Genomic DNA, 21,475 nt, shown 5'->3' with positions numbered 1-21,475 from the left:
AACCATCTCAGGATAAGTCAGGGCCATCCACACCATCTCAGGATAAGGCAGGGCCATCTAAACCATCTCAGGATAAGTCAGGGCCATCTCAACCATCTCGGGATAAGGCAGGGCCATCCAAACCATCTCAGGATAAGGCAGGGCCATCTCAACTATCTCAGGATAAGGCAGGGCCATCCAAACCATCTCAGGATAAGGCAGGGCCATCTCAACCATCTCGGGATAAGGCAGGGCCATCCAAACCATCTCGGGATAAGGCAGGGCCATCCAAACCATCTCAGGATAAGGCAGGGCCATCTCAACCATCCCGGGATAAGGCAGGGCCATCTCAACCATCTCAGGATGAGGTTGTTGTCACACGATCCCTGTCCCTGAGTGAGCTGCGTGAGATTCGAAAAGATTTCAGCCGCCGCCCAAGTGAGCACATCATCACTTGGTTGCTCCGATGCTGGGATCATGGGGCCAGTAGTGTGGAATTAGATGGCAGGGAGGCCAAGCAGTTGGGATCCCTAGCTAGAGAAGGAGGCATTGATAAGGCAATTGGGGAAAAGCCTGAAATCCTCAACCTCTGGAGGCGACTACTGTCAAGTGTGAGGGAAAGGTATCCCATAAAGGAATACATCACATGTCAATCACCCAAGTGTAACAACATTGATGCAGTTATCCAGCACCTGAGAGAATTAGCTGTACGGGAGGTAATTTATTATGATCTGGACAACTCACAGCTTCCCTCTGATCCTGATGAGGTCCTATGCACCCCAGATATGTGGCGTAAGGTTGTACGAAGTGCACCAGCAGGGCACATCAATTCATTGGCAACAATGGACTTGAGTGATATATATACCGTATATGAGGTGTCCTGCCGACTCCGGAGATATCAGGACAATGTTTCCCTCTCTGTGATCACAGCGGTAGAGAAACTGGTCAAGCGACTTGACAAAAATGTGTCCAACTCCCAACCCGTATGGAGCGATGTTGCAGCTACTGGGAGAAAGCGTCCATCATCCCAGAAGGGAGGATACAGTAGGTACACACCGCGAGAGACGCTGTGGTTTTACCTGCGTGACCATGGTGAGGACATGATGAAGTGGGGTATGCAGCCCACCTCAGCCCTTCAAGCACGAGTAAATGAGCTGCGAGGCAGAAGAATCGCACAACGCGGTTCTGCCAGGAAGAACGTTGCACCAGTGAACAGCCAACACAGTCAGCAACAATAGAGGTGCCCTGCCTCCAGCCAGGTGGAGGAGAGGGATAACCGTGTTTATTGGACTGTGTGGATCCGATGGCCTGGCACGTCAGACCCACAAGAGTACAAGGCTCTGGTGGATACTGGTGCCCAGTGTACGGTAATGCCATCGAATCATGTTGGGACAGAACCTGTTAGCATTTCTGGAGTGACAGGGGGATCCCAACAATTGACTGTGTTAGAGGCTGAAGTGAGCTTAACCGGGAAAGACTGGGAGAAACACCCAATTGTGACTGGCCCAGAAGCTCCGTGCATTTTAGGTATAGATTACCTCCGTAGAGGTTATTTTAAGGACCCCAAAGGGTACCGATGGACTTTTGGAATAGCTGCTTTGGAGACAGAAGAAATTGAACAATTGTGTGCCTTGCCTGGACTCTCAGACGATCCTTCTGTTGTGGGGTTGTTGAAGGTTGAAGAACAGCAAGTGCCAACTGCTATGACGACGGTGCACAGAAGACAATACCGTACTAACCGGGATTCCCTGATCCCCATCCATAAGCTGATTCGTCAACTGGAGAGTCAAGGAGTGATCAGCCGAACCCGCTCACCCTTTAACAGTCCCATATGGCCAGTGCGGAAGTCTGATGGAGAGTGGAGGCTGACAGTGGATTATCGTGGCCTAAATGAAGTCACTCCAGGTATGAGTGCTGCTGTACCGGACATGCTGGAACTGCAGTATGAACTGGAGTCAAAGGCAGCCAAGTGGTATGCCACAATTGACATTGCAAATGCTTTCTTCTCAATACCACTGGCGCCGGAGTGCAGGCCACAGTTTGCTTTCACCTGGAGGGGCATCCAATACATGTGGAATCGTCTGCCCCAGGGGTGGAAACACAGCCCCACCATCTGTCATGGACTGATTCAGACTACACTGGAAAAGGGTGAAGCCCCAGAGCACCTGCATTATATTGATGACATCATTGTATGGGGCAATACAGCAGAGGAAGTATTTGAGAAAGGAGAGAGGATAATTCAAATCCTTTTAGAAGCTGGCTTTGCTATAAAACAAAGTAAAGTCAAGGGGCCTACGCAAGAAATCCAGTTTTTAGGAATAAAATGGCAGGATGGGCGTCGTCAGATCCCAATGGACATTATCAATAAAATAGCAGCTATGTCTCCACCAAGCAACAAAAAGGAAACACAAGCTTTCTTAGGTGTTATAGGTTTTTGGCGAATGCATGTCCCAAACTACAGTCACATTGTGAGCCCACTTTACCACGTAACTCAGAAGAGGAATGATTTCCAATGGGGCCCTGAGCAGCAACAAGCCTTTGAGCAGATCAAACGCGAGATAGTCCATGCAGTGGCCCTTGGGCCTGTCCGGACAGGGACAGACGTTAAAAATGTGCTTTACACTGCAGCCGGGGAAAATGGCCCTACCTGGAGTCTCTGGCAGAAAGCACGAGGGGAGACTCGAGGTCGACCGCTGGGGTTTTGGAGTCGGGCCTACAAAGGCTCTGAGGCCAATTATACTCCAACAGAAAAGGAAATACTGGCCGCCTATGAAGGGGTTCGAGCCGCTTCAGAAGTGATTGGAACTGAAGCCCAGCTCCTCCTGGCACCCCGACTGCCAGTGCTGGGCTGGATGTTCAAAGGGAAGGTCCCTTCTACACATCATGCCACTGATGCTACGTGGAGCAAGTGGGTTGCCCTAATTACTCAGCGGGCTCGAATAGGAAACCCTAATCGCCCAGGAATTGTGGAAGTGATCACAGACTGGCCTGAAGGCAAAGATTTTGGGATGTCACCAGAGGATGAGGAGGTAACACGGGCTGAAAAAGCCCCACCTTACAACAAACTGCCAGAGAATGAGAAGCAATATGCCCTTTTCACTGATGGCTCCTGTCGCCTTGTGGGAAAGCATCGAAGATGGAAAGCTGCTGTATGGAGTCCTACAAGACGAGTAGCAGAAGCCACTGAAGGAAAAGGTGAATCAAGCCAGTTCGCTGAGGTGAAGGCCATCCAGTTAGCCCTGGACTTTGCTGAGAGAGAAAAGTGGCCAATGCTCTACCTTTATACTGATTCATGGATGCTAGCCAATGCCCTGTGGGGTTGGTTGCAGCAGTGGAAAAAGAACAACTGGCAGCGTAGAGGCAAACCCATATGGGCTGCTGACTTATGGCAAGATATTGCTGCCCAGTTAGAGAAGCTTGTTGTAAAGGTACGTCATGTTGATGCCCATGTACCTAAGAGTCGGGCCATGGAGGAACGTTGAAACAACCACCAGGTAGATAAGGCTGCTAGGATTGAAGTGGCTCAGGTAGATCTAGACTGGCAACGTAAAGGTGAATTATTCCTAGCTCAATGGGCTCATGATTCCTCAGGTCATCAAGGGAGAGATGCAACATATAGATGGGCTCGAGATCGAGGGGTGAACTTAACCATGGATGCTATTGCACAAGTTATCCATGAGTGTGAGACGTGTGCCTCAATCAAGCAAGCGAAGTGGTTGAAGCCACTTTGGTATGGAGGATGGTGGATGAAATATAAATATGGGGAGGCCTGGCAGATTGATTGATTGACATCACCCTCCCACGCACCCGCCATGGCAAGCACTACGTGCTTACGATGGTGGAGGCAACCACTGGCTGGCTAGAAACATATCCCATACCCCATGCCACTGCCCGGAATACAATCCTGGGCCTGGAAAGGCAAGTCCTATGGCGACACGGCACCCCAGAAAGAATCGAGTCGGACAACGGGACTCATTTCCGAAACACTCTCATAGACACCTGGGCAAAAGAGCATGGCATTGAGTGGGTGTACCACATTCCTGATCATGCACCAGCCTCTGGGAAAACTGAACGATATAATGGGCTCTTAAAGACCACCCTGAAAGCGATGGGTGGTGGAACATTCAAACATTGGGATACACATTTAGCCAAAGCCACGTGGTTAGTTAACTCTAGGGGATCCACCAATCGAGCTGGTCCTGCCCAGTCAAAATTTCCATGTACTGCAGAAGGAGACAGAATCCCAGTGGTGCATATGAAGAGTATATTAGGGAAGACGGTTTGGGTCATCCCTGCTTCAGGCAAAGGTAAACCCATGTCTGGGATTGCTTTTGCTCAAGGACCTGGTTGTGCTTGGTGGGTAATGCAGAAGGATGGAGAAGTTCGATGTGTACCTCAAAGGGATTTGATTTTAGGTGAGAATAGCCAATATAATTAATAAGGTAGAAATTGTATTATAGTAATTGCTAAATAACCCATTACTGTATATTCATTATTGCTATTATTGCTGTATGTTGTTGTATGTTGTACCAATGGAGTTACAGCCGGAGTCATACAAGTCAATGAAGGAAGAGTGCCACGATGACGAGATCAAGACCTGGTGTTCCAAGAACTTTTTCCTCCTTCCCTGGAAATGAACATCTTTGATTCACAGACTATGAACATGGACCATGTCAGGTGTATTGGTTGAGAGCCTGAGATGCAGCATGCAATGATCCAATGGCACATACTGACACCATGAGAGACTGTTACGACGAATGAAGCCTGAAAATCATCATGGACTAAATGTTCATTCACTCAACAAACTCAGAGGAATGGTCCATAGACTAAGGGAATAATACTTATATGCACATGTGTGTGTATACATGTGTACATACATATATGTGTGTCTGAAACAAGGAATTGGTTATACCTGAAAGAAAGGGTTGGATCTGGTCATGACGTAAATGGTATGGAATAAGGGGTGGATAATGTCCTGGTTTTGGTCAGGATGGAGTTAATTTCATGTGTAACAGCGGATGGAATGCTGTTTTTGAGAGTTAAAATGGGAGCAGTGCTGATAACACCCTGATGTTTCTAGTTGCTGTCAGACAGTCAAGGACTTTCTCAGCTCTTCATGAGAAAGGAGGGGCGAAGCCAGGACAGGTGACCCAACTGACCAAAGAGAGTATTCCACGCCAGTTACGTCCTGCCCAGGGTATCGGGGGCTGACGGGAGGAAGGCCTGGGGTGGCTCCAGGACGCGCGGTTCTTGGGGGACGGTCGGGTTCTGGGACGGCTCTGGGTGGCACGGACTGAGCTGTGGGTTTGGTGAGAAACTGCATTGGGTATCAACAGCTTCATATATTTTTGCTCTAAAGTCCTGTTAGCATTGTTACATTGTATCTTTCTGTTATCTTAGTAAACTATCCTTATCCCAACCCACGGGCCTCTTAATTTCTTGGTTTTGGGGTTATTTTCCCCTTCCTCTTCCTTTTCCCTTCCCTTACCTCTTACCCCCCCCCCCCCCCCCCCCTTCCCTTTTCCCTGCTCTTTTCCTTTAAGGAGCAGGCAGCTGCGTGGATCTCGGCTCTCAGCCGGGGTGAAACCACGACAGGGAGTAACTGGCTAATCACAGGAATACCTTAGATCACAACAGCTGGATACAGCTGCAGGGCTGCTGCTCCAAGATATCAGGGGAGAGAATCAGGCAGAAAGAGAAGACAAGAAACGACATTAGAAAGTCTGAATTCCAGGTAAACTCCAAACACTTATCTCTTCATTGCCCACTTCAGACTGGGTCAGTCAGTGCTCCAGGACTTTGCCAGCAAAGCCTCTGTTTAGGTTTCTCCATGAGCCATCCTTAACCATTTTGACCCTGAAGTCCGGGTTAGGGCAATGGGAAGATCACAGGCTCACAGAATATTCGGAGTTGGAAGGGACCTCGAAAGAACATCTAGTCCAACCCCCCTGCCAGAGCAGGGTCACCTAGACTAAATCACACAGGAATGCGTCCAGGCTGATTGAATGTTTTCAGAGAAGGAGATTCCACAACCTCTCTGGGCAGCCTGTCCCAGTGCTCTGTCACATTACCAGAGACAATGAGAGAAAAAAAATAGAATTCTCATACAAATGACACAGGCTCCAAAGTGGTTTTTCTATCTTTTTCACAGGGGATCAGAATATTGCTCATCTTGGGGCAAAACTACCCACCTTACTATTTCCCCTTAGTCATCATTGAAGCTGCATCAAGGCTTAAGTGATGCTGTGCTGTCTGTGCATGCGCTCTGCCATGCTCTGGCTGCTCCATATCCAGTTCTGTTGGTTGTAATTTTGGTAGGGAAAAGGATATTAAGATGAAGGGGGTGGGGAGAGTTAAGGTAACTCAAAACTGGAAGTAAAGATATAACATTTTAATAAAGTAAATATTAACAACAATTGCTGTTTTTAGCAATGTCTACACGAAAGTAGAAAATGTCAGAGCTTCTATCTACAGAGAACACAGAGCCATAGAAGGATCTGGGTTGGAAGGGAACTCAAAGCCCACCTAATTCCAACCCTTCTGGGGTTGGAAGGGCAGGGACATACTTCCACTAGTCCACACTGCCCAAAGCCCTGTCCAACCTGGCCTTGAACACTGCTAGGGAGGGGGTAGATGTCAGAGTAGTTCCATGATGGCTTTTGTTCTTGCTGTCAGGAGACTTACACAACCTTGTGGCTTAGGCACAAGTCCTTGTTGTGGGTGCAGCATCCACAGGAGATAATCAGAGCTCCCCAGGGTTACATTCCTCACCCGCTGACCGCTCCCCCACGATTTCCTGCAATCTGTAACCACACCAGAAAGGCAGTGCTGACACTCCAATGAGGCTTCAAGTTCCTCCAGCTTTTAGAAATGCTGATGCACTTTGGATTTGGCAGGTGGTGAACAGAACTGGCTGATGACAGTCCAAGCATTCAACTGAATTACAGCCCATTTGAACCGTGCTAAGGACTAACCCTTTGCAGAGGATGTGCTTCCTTTCTGCTGGATGGGAAAAGTTCAGCTGAAATTTTTTTAGCTTCTGTCCACACAAAGATCTGTGCTCCTCATAAGCAGGAGTGCTGAAAACCTTGCTTCGTACAAGCAGAGCATACATCAGCATTTAAATGGGATTAGCTCTTGGCACTCATTTTTAGCTCTTGACAAAGACCACACATCACGCTCACCTGGTGTCAGGTCAGTGCTGAGATGCACTCCTGTCTTCTTGTTCCTAGACAGCTGACTGCAAGAGAGCATTGCTTAAATTTGAAAAAGCTCTCCTTTATTCCTGAATCTTCTGCTTTCATTTCCATATTCTCTATAGCACCACAGAATGTAGAAGGTTGGAAGGGCCATCTAGACCAATCCCCCTGCAGTAAGCGGGGACATCTCACTAGATCAGGTTGCTCAGACCCCATCAAGCCTGACCTTGAACGTCCCCAGGGATGGGGCCTCCACCACCTCTCTGGGCAACCTGTGCCAACATCTCACCACCCTCATAGTGAAGAACTTCTTCCTAATGTCTAATCTAAACCTGCCCTGCTCTAGTTTAAAACCACTGTCCCTCATCCTGTCACTACATGCCCTTACAAACAGTCCCTTCCCAGCTTTCCTGTACGCTCCTTCAGGTTTTGGAAGGCCTCAGTAAGGTCTCCCTGGAGCCTTGTCTTCTTCAGGCTGAACAAGCCCAACTCTCTCAGCCTGTTTTTGTAGGAGAGGTGCTCCAGCCCTCTGATCATCCCCATGGCCTTCCTCTGGACCTGCTCCAAGAGGTCCATGCCCTTCTTATGTTGAGGAATCCAGAGCAGGATGCGGTACCCCAGGTAAGGCCTCACCAGAGCAGCGTAGAGGAGCAAAATCACCTCTCTCAATCTGCTGGCCATGCTTCTTTTGATGCAACCCAGGATGTGGTCAGTCTCTGAGCTGTCAGTGCATATAGCCTAAAGGAAGTGAATAGCCTAAAGCACCACAATGTAACAGTTCCCTGACAGAGGAGCTACTGAGCTAAACCACAGTAAAGCCGGGCCTCTGCCCTCTCTATCTCTTTGGACATGGCATGATTGCTGTTGTTTACCTGCAGCTTTTCCAGGGCTCTTCCCTATGGGGAGGGAGAGACCAGCTGGGCAGGGAGTGGCTCCGCTGCCTCAGGCAAAGGGACAATGCTTAGGGAACACATCGATACTCAGTGCACAGGACAGTTTTTGTCTTCAATTTGTTGGGCAGGAGGTGACAGATGAGTGGCCTGCATGGAAAACAATGACATGGAGAACAAGGAGGCGGCTTGTGTAACCAGTGGCCATAGGGTTCAGCAGCTCTTTGTCTGCTGCTGCCCTGTGCCACCTGGGAGTGGACAGGCATTGCCCAGGATGGGCTGCAGTGTGGCTGCAAGTACTTCCATCATTCATGTCTGCTCCTACCTCCTCGCCTTACCAGCCTGGGCTCTGAGTAACCTGGAGCAAGGAGAGACCATCGAGGAAGCCAGCGAGGTTTTGAGTACTGTGTCAGAGGCAAAATGGGGCAGAAGAAGAGGCAGAGGCAAGAAACTCACCAGGTCCATCTGCAGCACAGATGGCTCGGAGCAGCAGGGCTTGGAGGCGCTCACTAACCACCAACTTACGCATCTCCAAGCACGTCAGAAAAAACACATCATCCCGTTTTCTTCTGCCTCTGCACTCCCAGAGCTGTGGTCTGGCAACAGGAACACAGGACTGGGGGTGAGGCCGGAGTGTGTGTGTGCACAGCGCAGAACAACACTGGAGGGGGTCTGCTCCTCATGGGCCCAGTCCCAATCCCTCCTTCTCCTCCCTGCCCTAGCAAGCAGCTGTAGGCTTTCCCTTTCCCCACAGCCCCCAGCTCCCCATGGAGGGCTGACTCAAGCAGGAAGCAACCCCTTAACCAGGGCTACAGGAAACTGGGGTGTGGAGCTCCTTAATGAAACATGTCTCCATGTGCTGACTGTGGTAATTAAAGGAATGGAAAAAGAAATCCCAGTAACTCTTCATAATGACAGATGTGAGGAAAGGACTGCCCCTTCTCAAACCCTCTCTTTATGCAATTTTCCACGGTGACACAAAAATGAAGATGTAAAGCCTGTTGCAGTGACACCAACACAGGGAAAGCAACGTCAGTGCCACAACGTACCGAGTACACTGTGACCCAACCCCAAGGACTCCCAAGCTGCTCAGTCGAGGAACAGTTGGTTTAAAGCAAACACGGTGAGAAAGAAGGGTTGTGTAAAGTAAGGCCAAGTGAGAATACAGCTTCTGAAGCTCTGTGCTGTTGTTGTTATTAGCCTAATTTGAATAATTACCTTGTGCCTAATGGAGATCCTTAGCTGACGTAGGTCCACAATATGTAAACAGCTTGCTAAAAAATAAATCAATCTGCAGAGCCACAGGTTTCTGCTGGGGTTCTGTAAAGTCCTGTGCTGACATCAAGTGGTGGCATTATTTTTCATGCTGAAGGGAGCCAGACCTACTGTACTGCTTATGCACAGGGCAATATATTCATTATCATGGGAAGGTAGAGGCAAGTGGACAGTGGCTGCAAGAAGGTCTGTGGTGGCAGCCTCACTGGCGTGCACTCCTGTGGGGATAGTGGGTCTGAGGAGTATGGAAAAACAATGGGGCAGCTGCTGCTCGCAAGGTGAGAAGGGAGAGGTGAGCCTCCACTGCACCTCCTCAGCATGCAGGGTGCTGGTTGAGCTCCCCAGCACCCAGACGTGACCACTGGCAACAGTTCCCCCCCACCCTTCCCTGCTTTCCAGGGCTGAGAAAGCCCTTGCTGGGACAGGTACAGTAGGATTTGGTAGCCTCAGGGGCCTGAAGAGACTGTAGACAGCTCATTTACTGTAGAGTTAACCAGAGACGGTGGGAGGGCATAGTAAATAGCTCTCCAGAAATATCAAGAAAGGAAAAATAAATAAGTAAGGCAATGAACCGGCTGGGTTTGGGGCTTTTTCTAAGTTTGTTCACGTGTTGACATTGAGGCCAGGCTTTGCCCTTAGAGGTTTTGTTTTCTCATGAGCAGCTGGACTTTAAACTTCAACATCTCTCATGTAGCCATTTCCCCTGAGAGCCAGAGGAATGCCAGCAGGCGGCCATCAGGCTCAGAGGGTAAGAATGGCAAGGTGCTCTTGGACAGTATTGTTTCTTCTCTCTGCCCTTTTCCTTCAGACAGAGCAGACAGGTATGGCCTTCGTTTTATTGTGGCTTTCATTCTGTTTTATCCTACTGCTCCTCTCAACACACCAGTAGTTTTGCACCTTGGATCATGTTTATTTTTGTAGTGCCGCTGAAAACTGTTCCTTGTTTTTCTGTATATTTCTGTCATTTATTTTATAAAGCTACATAAAAAAACCCTGTGCTAAGTTACTAAGGCAGTGCAATTTTGAAGTACCATTGTTTACACCAGGGTAAAGTTCTGTCTTTTTTTACCATTCCTAAAGAGCACCCCTCGTATTAAAGAGAATTTTGGTTTATATTTCTAGTCACTACTGAATTAAAACTAAGATGCTGAGATGCATACTTGTTCCAGCTTGAAGAAATTTATGTTTCTGTAGCAATCCCCCATGGTTTGTCAACACTAAGGAAGAGCTGGGCAAGGAAGAGAAAGATGGTGACTGCTTCAGAAGGTCACGATGCCAGTGGCAGCAGCGGAAGGGCACTGCCCGTTGTGCTGGCCACGTCTGAACCACTGCACAGCAGAAATGTGTGCCGGGGTGTTGGATAACTTTTTAAAATGCAAAACACATACACAAAGCTTTTGTTGTTGTTGTTTTTTGATATCACAGGCAAGCCTGTTGCTTATTGAACACCCTTCAGAAGTGTAGCTAAGCATTTCCATGCAGTTTCAGAATAACTGAGTCATTGCTGCTACTTTTTCAAATTCCAGTGTTATTGATTACTCCAACCTTTGTGCCCAGCACTGCTGGGCCCCCAAACACCATATAAAATAACATTCAAGAACCACAAAACACTCCCTGCCGGTAACCCCAGCGGGTTTACGTTCTGAATGCAGGAGAACTGACAAACATGCGCTGACACACGCAGCCACGGATTCCTTAATGTCAAAGGTAACAGGCTCCAGCGCGGCACCAGCCACCGTCTGGTGGGCAGGTTTTGTTGTGGGCATCATTGCAAAGAGGAGTTTTAGAGATGTGATAACTCTTGTGTCTTTGTTCTCTTCTTAACCAAAATTTTAAAAATAAAATATTATGGTGTCTTCCACATAAAGGATAATGCTAAGGGAGGTTATTGCTAACATTATTATGTTAAGGGAGCACACAAACAGGAGGGGAATCCACTTTTTTAAAGGGTGGATAATGGCAGGACAAGGGGGAATGGATTGAAGCTAAAGGAAAGAATGTTTAGATTAGATATTAGGGGGAAGTTCTTTACAGAGAGAGTGGTGAGGTGCTGGAACAGGCTGCCAGAGAGGTGGTGGATGCCCCGTCCCTGGGTGGTGTTCAAGGCCAGGTTGGATGGGGCCCTGGTCAACATTGTGTAGATCCAGGCCTGGAGGTTGGTGGCCCTGCCAGTGGCAGAGGGGTTGGAACTGTATGGTCCTTGGGGTCCCTTCCAATCCAGACCATTCTATGATTCTATGATTGATGTAGCCCTCAGAACTTCGAGCATTGCCGAGGGGTAGCTTTTATTCATTCTCCGTAAGAGAGATTTGGCCAAGAGCTCAGGTATGTCACAGCTTTGCTTCTCAGCAAAAAACTCCTGTGAAGTCAGACAGGATGGTATCAGTTTGGATCCATCACCATAAATTAATACAAATCATTTTCACTCCTGCTGCTGAGCCTGAAAGCCCCATGAAGTCTTATAAAATAGCCTCAGCCTTTATAATAATATTTCTCCCTTTCCATGGCTGTGTCACAGCAACAGTGCTCTGGAAGGGCTTCAAATCCTTTATGCTTGGGAGCAGGTCTGGCCATCCCAAAAGAAAAAGATTGTGACTCCTCAGCTGAGTTTGAGCTGGAGAAGTAGGGGTCTTTCAGTATGATGGGCTAACGTGGCTGAAGCCCTGAGTCATCCCCAAAGTTTCTCTTTGTGAATAAAATTGTCTGCTTATGGTCTTTAAAACAAGAGGGGCTGAGGGAGGAGGTAAAAATATGTAAGGAAATGAATCTCAGTACTTATATTAGCATTTTTCATATGATGTTTCAGTGTTTATATCGTCTGATGACGCAAACAAATTTATCAAGAGACAGAGACGGGACAATTCCCTACTTTTGGAGGAGGTCCTCCAAGGCAGCTTGGAAAGAGAATGCCTTGAAGAAAGATGTACACATGAGGAAGCAAGAGAAGTATTTGAAAATGATGAAATGCTGGTAAGTATTCTGTTTTCCTGTGTGCATAGTAAAAATTACTGCCTTGTCCTTTACTACCACACTCAGGCCTGCGGCCTGCTCCATTCGTTGGGGTTTCTCTCCACCCCAGCAGGTAGAAAGCAGGTGTCTTCAGTGGTCAAAAAGGAAATGCAGAAGCCAGCTCTGACACTTTTAAAGGCCCCTCTGGAAAACGAAGTGTCCTGTGCCTTATGCCGTGAAAGGATATGGCTGTTGCCCCATCCTGACCACACAGAGGGAAGCACGGCTTCAGCATTCCGTAGGGACCAGGAGGTGCACGGGGGTGTTGGGATGGGGCGAAGCGATACAACAATGAGTGGTGGGACCTGTAGAAAGAGGCTCACTTGGTCAGCAGCTGCAAGACACCTTGTACAAGAGGCCCCATGGACACGTATAGCTGGATGCTGTGCTCTTTAATAGGAATCTGGCCGGAGATTACTTTTGTAGGGAAAGCAGAGGAAACAGCCATGGGGCTGCCCACGGCAGTTGATAGAGAAGAAGGATAAGGTGTGGGGAGAGGTGTCCCCTTGGGGAAAGCAGGAGCAGAGCTGGCTGCAGTACCCAGGGAGAAGCAGGACACGTGAAGCTGGTGACCAGCATCAGCGACCTGCAGCTCCACTCTCTGCTGTCCTCTCTGTGTCCAGCAGCACCCACTGAGGCCAAAGCAGGACAGGACAGGATGGGGTCCCTTCCCAGGGACAGACAATGTACACTGGACCAAAAATAGCTGGCCAGTTTTCCAGGAAACCTTATTGCTAAAGGGTTCAGCTGTGTCTCTCTTACTTGCAAAGAGTTTCTTTTCCTTTACAGCTTTTTAAGAAACAATAAAATAAGCAGGATGCAAACCCCCTCCCATCTAATGTTGTCCAAATTTTACAGGCAGGGCAGAACCTGCAGCTGTGCAATGGCACAAATGTTGAACTGTAGTATATATTCTCTCAGACAACATTTTTGTTTTACCAAAACATTTATGGAAGATGATGTTATTTGAGAATTAAAATCTAATTTTCATTTTTTCTTTCTTTCTTTTTTTTTTTTCTCCCCAGAAAATATTTTGGGAAGCTTACTATGGTAAGGTGGCCTCTTGATTTCTCTCCTGTGTAGTGGTGTCCCACTGAGCATTATGCTTCAGCCTGATGCTGGTTTTCTGAGATTTTTTAGTGATTTAATCCTAAAAGAAACACCCAGTCGGCATTTGTCACTTCTGTAGTAAAGAGGAGGAGAAGTATTCATGTGAAGTTTTCAAAAAAGTAATAATTAGGAAAAAACATTTAAGACTGCAAAGCGAATAAGAGTTGAAAGTCAGTAGATGTTATCACAGTAAATAGGCTATTGCTTTTCCTCAACTTCAGGCTCTTCAAAAACAACCTGGGACCTGAGAAGGTCTGCTTTGCTGATACAATGGAGCAGGACAGCTCTAACAGCAAAATGTCCCAAATACAAACCTAGCACTAAATAATAAATAGGTGTTAAAGCTACTGGCCTGGCTGCTAACCCTGGACGCTGGCACTGCATCATCCCTCAGCAGCCTTCAAGGCAAGAATCAAATCTGTAAGAAGCTGATGTAACTAGATGCCTCCTGAACAAGGAGCCCATGGCACCAGCTGCTGGAGAACATGCCTTATTGCCTCCCTTCTTTCTGTATGCCTCATCCTAAGTTTTTCACTTGTTTTTAATTTAGCTTTTATTTGTTTCTAATCTTAGGTTTAGACAGTGGATAAGGAGGAGGCAAACCCAGCAGTTAGTATTAATTTTCTGCAGAAGGCACTAAAACACTGAGCCCAGGGAACTGTTAAATAGAAGAATCCCATGAGTGATAGAAATTTTATGAAGAATGATGCTAAATATCCGGCCTTTCATTACTTTTTGAGATTAACTTCTTCTAATTTCAATCACTGGGTGTTTGTACTGAGCATGACAGGCCGGCTGCTTCTCTACGCTATGAAGAAAGAAGGGCAACCAGTTGAGAATGGTCCATCCAAACAAGCTTAGCAAATGGCTTTCTTGCAGTAATTACAAGCTAGTATGCCCTGTCTTACTCCTACAAAACAGCAGTGTGCCTTTCCTTCTTTGTGATAACTTTTCTACAATTCAACAATTTAGAAGATTGCTACCGTGCATCTCCATGGCTTTTTTCCTCCTCACTAAACAAATACATTTTTTCATCCTGTCTTCCAAAGTCTCATTTTCTAAACCTCTGGCATGTGGTATGTGTCTGCCTTAAGCCAGTATTTTAGTACAGCCAGCACCCAGATATACACATGCCCATAGCTTAAGCAGATGATGGTTGGTGGTTCTTTCTCAGTACCAGGCAGAGCTTTCACCTTTCTGGCCCTGATACCAATTAGGGCAGCTGGGTGTAGAGTTAACCTCTCTAATGAAGCTTCAAATTATAGAAAGGATGGAGAGCATGTCCCAGGCTAGGCTTTCATGGCTCCCCAGTCACTCATAGCTACAATAAGCAGTTGTTATTTGGAAAATAATTCCAAATTGAAGTCTTTCAAGGGTAACTGGCAGCTCTGCCTGGTGCTTCATCCATAGTGAGGACATCCTCTAGTTTCAGTGTTTGGTTCCTCAGAAGGATTAAGCATGCTAGGATCTGTATAGTAATTGCAGAGATGTATAAAGGACAGATGTCATCTGAGTTTGATATTGCTTACTGTATGGTTTTGATACCAGTTTTTTTAATCCAGTGTGTATCAGTGCATAACAGGGAGACCTAAATCACCAGCCTGACAATTACAGTTGTAACAAGCACATGAACTCTAAGTCAGTGCTTTTTCCTGGTGCTCCACCATCCAGAAATGGGCTCTACATCTGGGCATCTCCTGTCCTCCCTGCCAGGGGCTGCAGGAGCGCCTCTGGAAGCAGAGACATGGGCTAAAATTATGCCTGAGGAGCAGTTTGGTGAGACAGAGCCCATTTCCTTCCAAACTGCTTTTTGGAATGCTTCGCTGAGCAGCTCACACCCTGCTGCATAATTCAGGTCAGCAGTGGTGATGGCTTGTCCTTCTCTCCTGGCTTTGCTGCAGGTGGCAGGAGGTGCTCATCGAGCCCCTGCCAGCACAACGGCGTGTGTGAGGACAGCATCCGTGGCTACACCTGCACCTGTGCTGAGGGCTACGAGGGAGAGAACTGTGCTTTTGGTAAGGCATCACCCCCTCTTCTGAGGAGACCTATCTCCTTGTGGCATAGGGCATCCCTGGGAGACCACACGCAGCTCTCTCATTGCAGCCAGCTCTTGGGTTTTGAGTTAAAACACAGAGTCATTGGCAGATCAGTGGTGATGTGTGCTGCCTGTCTACCAAAATGTTACAGCATCCCAAGGTCACACTGGCTGCCTCTTCCCACTGAACTTCCCTTCTCTGGGGGTGCAGAAAAAGGGTTGAAGCAAGAGCAACTCCCTCTCATGGGTGGGCTCCCTGCCTGCTCCCACCTGTGCTCCCTGGCTGCTTGACCTCCTGTGGGGCCTGAAGAACCAGGGCTGTGTTGCTGGGGTGACTTCCCAGGCACCCTGGTGCCTCCAAGGCCACATGCACCCCAAGACAGTCCGTCCCACAGGACAGAAAACCAAGCCACTGTCAGTGGAAGTGTTAAAGGCCTAAAGCAAAGTGGATGCTTTTTGGTATAAGACACCCTGGGCCAGATCCCACATTTTTACATCTGCCAGGTTCTACTTGCCAGCCCTTACATCAGTATTTCTGCTGGCTCGGAGGTCCCTGGGGTGGGAGACGCCCCAGCTGCTGCAAGGCAGGGTCATTTTCTGTAGAAGGGGCGTGACAGGACAGAGACAGACCAGCTTCTTGGGGAGTATAGCAAGTGACACAACTTGGACCAGTGCTAGGAGCCAGATGGAATCAACTTTGTAAAAGGGTAGATAATGGCAGGACAAGGGAGAATAGACTGAAGCTAAAGGAGGGAAGGTTTTAGATTAGATATTGGGGGAAGTTCTTTACAGAGAGCGGTGAGGTGCTGGAACAGGCTGCCCAGAGAGGTGGTGGATGCCCCATCCCTGGAGGTGTTCAAGGCCAGGTTGGATGGGGCCCTGGGCAGCCTTGTGTAGATCCAGGCCTGGAGGTTGGTGACCCTGTCTGTGGCAGGGGGGTTGGAACACTATGATCTTTGGGGTCCCTTCCAACCCAGACTATTTTATGATTCTATGATTGTGAGCCTTGGAAACCCACTTTATGGAGGGGGCGTTGCTACTTCTCCGTCTGTGGGCTAGAGCCATCATCAAATGTCTGTTCCTCCTGTTGCTTAAGCGCTTGCTCAGCTACGGACAGCTGACTGAGCATGTTCCAAAGGTGATTAATGCTCTTTTTTTTCCTTACCTTCAGCAGCTGTTGATACTTTCCTTAGCACAAGTGTGAGAAGTGAGACCTATGTGTTTGTTTTTGCTGAAAAGCAGAAAGCATTAACCTTTTCCTTCCTCAAGCAATACCTGCCTCCTTAGCACGTACAACAGATACTCGGTGTTTTAAGAGAGCAGATAGAAACCCCACGGTATCCTTTCACTCACAGGTCCACATGGCAGGCCTAGTTTGATCCTTGACTGCTTACACTCCCCAAAACTCCGAGGTGCAGGTGGAAAAGGAAAACAGGAAGAGCAAAGAACCTATTTCAGTTAGAAGGTACCTACAGTGATCACCTAGCCCAACTGCCTGATCAATTTGGGGCTGACCAAGTTAAAGCAAGGCATTAAGAGCATAGTCCAAAAGCCTTTTAAAAACTGGCAGGCTTGGGGCATCAGCCACCTCGCTAGGAAGCCTGTTCCAGTGTCTGACCACACTCTTGATAAAGAAATGCTTCCTTATGTCCAAACAAACCTCCCCTGGTGCAGCTTTGAGCCACTTCCACAGATCTCATCACTGCATCCAAGGGAGCTCAGTGCCTCCCTCTCCACTTCCCCACCTCAGAAAGCTGTGGGGTGCCATGAGGCTGCCCCTCAGCCTCCTCCAAACAGACAAGCCCAAAGTCTTTACCCTCACAAGACATTCCTTCCAGGCCTTTCAGCAGCTTTGTAGCCCCCCCCTCCCCCCCTTGGATGCATTCAAGGTCCTTCTCATCTTTCTTAAATGCTGGGGCCCAGAACTGCACGTTACATTCCAGTTGAGGCCACATCAACACTGAATACAGCAGGATACTCACCTCTTTTGACTGGCTGGCTGTGCCATGATACGCTTGATGTACCTCAGGATGGGATTTGCCTTCATGGCTGCCAGGGCACACTGATGGCTCATGCTGAGCTGCTGTCAACCAGCAACCCCAGAGCTCTTCCTACAGGGCTTCTCCAAATGCTTTTCCTCTGCTTGTACTGTTTAGCTAAAAATGAATGTCGCCACCAAGGAAAAGAAGGATGTCACCATTTCTGCTACCCAGGAAGTGACTCGTACCGCTGCTCCTGTGCTGATGGCTACAAGCTCGGGAAGGATGGGAAAGCATGCATTGCATTAGGTAGGTGTGAGGGCAGAAATACAGGGGGCATATACTAAGTACTGGGGTGGGCAGGCACCATCTGATACCCAGATGCAATCGGTCTGCTTGGAGACTCAAGCAATGAGAGTATTACTGACCTTCCAAACTGGGCAGAAAAAGGAGAAATCTAGGGTCCACCACCCAAGAGGCCAGAACAGCAGTAAAAGAAATACAGTTTGTCTCCAACATGGGTCTACAGAGAGGACTTGAATCACCCTGTGTATCACTCACTGGGCCAGTTTTTCTACTCCTACACTCAGTAAAGAGTAACTCAATGGAAGACTTGTCTGTAAATGCGGTTCAGTTGATTCAGAACTGGTAAGTGAAGGGCAACATTTCCCTCTGTATTAATTAGTTCAAAGCTGTAGCCTTGTTTTTTCAATCTCATGCTAATACCTCAATCTCATCCCCTTATAGACTTGGTCTACTAAAATCATGGTAGGGTACTTGGGCCTTTGCCTATGTACCAGCAAGTAGGGTGGCCCAACAGGAGTTAAGCTGTAGACCCACGTTTTTCATGCTGAAGGTTTGATGTTCACACTCAACTGACATCATTTTCAGGTGGGCTTTACTTCAGACTAGCTCTGGTTTGGTCCTGCAGACTAAGCACCAATCAGCAATGAGAGCATGTTAGGTGTGCTCCAGGAAGGTGTCTTCTGGTTTAGCTTCACCTGAACAGAATTCAGCTTGTGTAAACAGAAAGTGTGGCAAGTGCAGGTAACTGGGGTACCCACTTCAAAAAGCACGCTTGCTGTCCGAACCAGAAGAGAGATGCATGCACACCCCTGGAGTAACAGCTTCAACAAGGACAACCTGGGATTGACCCTGTCTAGATTGGGCAAGAACCAGCAGGTATTTGGCACCATTTAAATTCAGGATACAAAGATGAAGAATGAGGCTGAGGAAGCCTCATTTCACTACTTACACTAAAATGTGAAAATGTGGTCACCACAAGCCTAATGGAATGACCCAAAACATCCAGTGCCATCAACTATTAAGACTACAGCTACCAAGCAAATTATTCCCATTTTCAGCAGTTGAGAAACCGTCCTTTCTCCTTGGTGCAAAAGTAAAACCCCGTGGTGAAGGTGGATGAAGTAAGGTATCTTCAGGGAGTAGTTTTGAAATGATACAGCACATGGATTCAATTTTTTTGTTGTTGTTGTTTATTCATATGCCAGATCAATGTGCATGTGGCAGACTTCAGGACAACAATCTGACAAACAGCAGGAAGACACGTGAGGAGCCATTTCCCTGGCAGGTATTTCGAGCAACTCAGGAAACCCATCACTCAACCTCACACTGACAGCACTCATCTAGTGGCTTTTGGCATTTTCTTAGGTCCTGCTGCTGAACTCGGAGGGGAAGGGCTTCTGTGGGGGAGTGCTGCTGAAAAGTAACTTTGTACTGACTACAGCAGAGTGTGCCCTCCTGCACAGCCGCTTTGACATCGGGGTTGGTGCTGGTAGGTCATGGAACATTCTCTCTTCTTGTAGCTACATTTTAGTAGTGACAAAATAATTGTAAGAAAAAGCTTACTAAAATTTTTGCTGCATAAAAATACTGTCAAAGGAAACAAATATGCCATCACCTCATTTAAGCATCTCTGTTGAATACCTTGAACTACACCTGCCCCTACACCTCTACAAGACATGGAGGGACATTTTAGAAGGGTGTGGAGTGATAGGACGAAGTGGAATGGTTTTAAATTGAAGGGGGTAGATTTAGATTGGATATTAGGAAAAAATTCTTCATTATGAGGGTGATGAGGCCCTGGAACAGGTTGCCCAGGGAGGTGGAGGCTGCCTCCTTCCTGGCACTGTTCAAGGCTGGGCTGGATGGGGCCTTGAGCAGACTGGTCTAGTGAGAGGTGTCCCTGCCCATGGCAGGGGGGTTGGAACTTGATGATCTCATTTAAGATTCCTTCCAACTGAAACCATTCTATGATTCTGTGATTCAGAGACACAACTACCTCTTGAATGCAACTCAGAACTCAGCACCTGGGGATGAGCTAAACCATGTGAATTTAAAGGTGGCTTTTGTTTTGTTCCAAAATTCTCTTGTTGGGCATTTGTCTTTCCCTCTGAAATTATGCATGCTTCTAGACAGCTTTGAAAAGCTGCCAAGGTATCGTTCATAGTTTACCTTTACTGCAGCACTTTCAACAAAGAGCAGATCTAGTTTCTCTACCACACGTGTTTCTTGGCACAACTAGGCTGCTGTCAGTTTGCAGGCAGCTTTCAGGTCTCTAATCACAGAATCACAAGGTTGGAAAAGACCTTTAAGATCATCAAGTCCAACCGTTCCCATCCTAATGCTAAACCATATCCCTGAGTACCTCATTTACCCTTTTTTTAAACACATCCAGGGATGGTGACTCAACCCCCTCCCTGGGCAGCCTGTTCCAGGCCCTGACAACTCTTTCAGTGAAAAATGTTTTCCTAACATCCTAACATCTGACCCTGCCCTGGCACAGCTTTGTGCCATTTCTCCCTGTCCTGTCTCCTGTCACCTGGCTGAAGAGACCATTGCCCACCTCTCTACAACCTCCCTTCAGGTAGCTGTAGGTGGTGATAAGGCCTCCCCTCAGCCTCCTCTTCTCCAGGCTAAACTAATAAATTCATTCCTAAGAACACTGGAATGTCATTGCCTCCCAGGGCCTAACAGAACAAGTGGAATGGAGAAGATCATGCAAGTCAGTGAGAAACACATCCACATCCGGTATGACGAGGACACCGGTGAGAACAACGTCGCGTTACTGCAACTCCAAGAGCACGTGGAGTGCGCCAGGCACCAGCTCCCCGTGTGCGTCCCGGAACGAGACTTCGCAGAGCACATCTTGATCCCCAAGCTGCCTGGCACCGTCAGCGGCTGGAGAATGGAAAGCGATGACCTTGAAGGGGAGGAGCTGCGGGTTTCCTACCTTCCTGCTGAGGAGTGCAAGCGAACCCTCAACATCAGCCTCACCAACAGACAGTTCTGTGGGCACCTCCAGGAGGCCGTGGACAAACGATTGGCTGGAGGGAGTTTTTTAGCTACGGAGTACAAGGGCACGTGGTTTCTGACCGGTATCCTGGGATCTTGGCCGCTAGAAGACGCTGACTGGGACACATTTCTATTCACTAACACCGCGAGGTACATGATATGGCTTAAACAGAACATGAAGTAAGACGCAAACACAGCCAGCTCTGCAGGACAGAACCCTCACCGATCACTGCAAGGAAACCTTTGGATGCAGCCGGCACCCCCAGGTGACACTCTTATCACCATCTTCCAACAATGGAAATTGCAACGATGCTCTGCACCTAACTCCACTTCCTACAGAAAAACCAGTGTGCCATTCCTTCTTCTGTTGATGGATAGTACTGTGAAAGGCATGATGCGGTCAACCTGATTATTTTACTAAAAACTGACTGAACTGTAAGTTTCCTAGAACTAAAGAAATATTAAAAAAAATTTAAAAAAGGATGATGTTCTGGGATTTTAAATGTTGCTAGAAGGAAATGAGTTTTCTTAATTCTTGTTACCCTGAGATGTGATTCAGCAAATTCATATTCTTCGTTCAGCATCCACACAAGTAAAATTTAAGAAGACCAGGGGAAGTCCAATAGGCCTTTTAATGCCTATGTTGACACTCCCACCACACTAAAAAACACTTCCCCTCATAGG

The 21,475-nt window shown here is 47.7% G+C and overlaps 1 protein-coding gene across 1 annotated transcript; it reads left to right on the top strand.

Moving 5' to 3' along the window:
* Positions 1-12,229: 12,229 nt before the first annotated feature.
* Positions 12,230-21,286, top strand: PROZ (protein Z, vitamin K dependent plasma glycoprotein). The gene is made up of 7 exons (XM_084262741.1): positions 12,230-12,313; positions 13,378-13,402; positions 15,364-15,477; positions 17,654-17,785; positions 18,988-19,067; positions 19,148-19,271; positions 20,464-21,286. Exons 1-7 carry the CDS (start codon positions 12,308-12,310, stop codon positions 20,973-20,975), a joined length of 993 nt encoding a protein of 330 aa, XP_084118867.1. The 5' UTR covers positions 12,230-12,307; the 3' UTR covers positions 20,976-21,286.
* The last annotated feature ends 189 nt before the right edge of the window (positions 21,287-21,475 follow it).

Source organism: Gallinula chloropus (assembly GCF_964237585.1).
Source record: "Gallinula chloropus genome assembly, chromosome: 1".
Classification (NCBI taxonomy): domain Eukaryota; kingdom Metazoa; phylum Chordata; class Aves; order Gruiformes; family Rallidae; genus Gallinula; species Gallinula chloropus.
This window is presented reverse-complemented; position numbering and strand designations above follow the sequence as displayed.

Excerpts from the sequence above, each read along its gene's own strand:
- PROZ (XM_084262741.1), top strand. Across the intron at positions 13,403-15,363 it reads ATTTTGGGAAGCTTACTATG|GTGGCAGGAGGTGCTCATCG; the intron begins GTAAGGTGGCCT and ends GCTTTGCTGCAG. Across the intron at positions 17,786-18,987 it reads GAAAGCATGCATTGCATTAG|ATCAATGTGCATGTGGCAGA; the intron begins GTAGGTGTGAGG and ends TTCATATGCCAG.